The 1,580-nt window shown below is 63.0% G+C and overlaps 1 protein-coding gene across 1 annotated transcript; it reads right to left on the reverse strand.

Annotated features, from left to right (window-relative positions):
- On the reverse strand, positions 1–1,580 carry BBK36DRAFT_1036831 (hypothetical protein; the record flags this gene model as incomplete). Its single annotated transcript, XM_024888881.1, has 1 exon — positions 1–1,580. A coding segment is annotated over exon 1 (1,562 nt), but the record flags the coding sequence as incomplete, so codon positions are not given.

Genomic DNA, 1,580 nt, shown 5'->3' on the forward strand with positions numbered 1-1,580 from the left:
CGGGATCCCTGTCTGGCCGAGCTAGGCGTCTGACCGCGCGATTGAGAGCGGTTGCCGTCGCCATCGCCAATCAGCTGCTTAATCTGCTGGTGGAACTGGAGCGAGGGCTGCTCGGTGAAGACCTTCTGGAACTGGAGCAGGAAGGCGGCGTCGTACTTGAACGTTTTGCCCTTCTTGGCGACGGCGGCGTTGAGGGCCGGGTTGGGGGACTTGATGCCCTCGGGGTAGATGTCCTGGTCCATCACCTGCAGGAAGCGAGCAGACTTGAGAGACTGCAGCGCGGCGCTGGGCTGAGGCGGCTCCACGGCGCTGGTCTTGATGGGCGCCAGGTTGAGGGCGGCGGGCTTGGCAACTCGCTTCTCCTTCTGGCCGGCAGCGTCACCAGACTTGTCGCCGGAGATGCTAAAGTCGGCAAGCTTGTCGGCAACGGTCTCGACAGAGGCGGGCTCGTCCTTCTTCTCCTCGACGTTGCCGCTGCGCATCTGAGCGAGGGCTTCGGCGACGGAGAGAGTCTTGCCAGAGGACTCGGCGGCTTCACGTCGCCTCTCCTTTTCTTCCTCAAGCCTCTCCATCTCGCGTTCTTGCTCCCGCAGTTTCCGGTCCGCTTCTTCGGCGCTCTTCTTCTGGTTCGCCTCCTCGGCGGCCTTCTGCGCTGCCTTTTCGGCCTCCCTCTTCTTACGGTGCTCCTCCTCCTGGGCCTCGCGCTTCGCTTCGGCCTCTTCCATCTCCCGAATGATGCGCTCGATATCGTCCTCTGTAGGCTCATCGCTCTTGGCGGGCTCCTCCGCCTTCGCAGGGGCCTCCTCCGCCTTGGGGGCTTCGGCAGCCTTCTGGGCAGGCTCCTCAACTGGCTTCTCGGCCGGTTTCTCAGCCGCCTTCTCGGGTGCCGGTGCCTCAACCTTGGCAGCGGCCTCGGGCTGAGGCTCGGCCTTTGTCTCGGCAGGCTCAGCCTTTGTCTCGGCGGGCTCAGCCTTTGTCTCGGCGGGCTCAGCCTTTGGCTGTTCGGGCTTGACGTCGGGTGTCGCCTCGGGCTGGGACTTGACGTCTGGCTGAGCTTCGGCCTTGACTTCGGTCTTTGCTTCGGTCTTTTCCTCCGCCTTTGCTTCCGCAGCTTCTTCCTTCTTGGGCCCAGCATCCTCGGTGGCTTCCGCTTTGGCTTCCGCCTCCTGCTTTGCCGCCTTTTCGGTAGCAGCTCGAATCTCGGCCTGGATCTTGGCCTTCAGCTCTTCCTGAATCTCCTTGGCCGTCTTGTTCGGCGACTGGCTGTCTGTGCGAGCATGACTTGGCGCGTCGAGCTTCTGCTGAGGCGGCGTGGATGCGGCGATGACGGGGGGCGTCCTGGTCTGAGTGGGAACAGGAGAAGCAGGCTGCTTGAAAGTTGAGGTATCAACCACCTCGCCGGCAAGATTCTTAATTTGAACCGCGGCGCTCTTCCTAGGCTTGACGAAGCTGTTGGGGTTGGCCTGGGCGTTAAGAGCCTTGGGGTTTGAAGAGACAATGGCCGGCTGGCTGGGCTGGCTGGCGCTAGCAGGTCGCTCAGGCTGCGAGGGTGTTCGAGACATGCTGTGGCTCTGCTGGTG

Source organism: Trichoderma citrinoviride, assembly GCF_003025115.1.
Source record: "Trichoderma citrinoviride strain TUCIM 6016 unplaced genomic scaffold BBK36scaffold_278, whole genome shotgun sequence".
Lineage (NCBI taxonomy): Eukaryota > Fungi > Ascomycota > Sordariomycetes > Hypocreales > Hypocreaceae > Trichoderma > Trichoderma citrinoviride.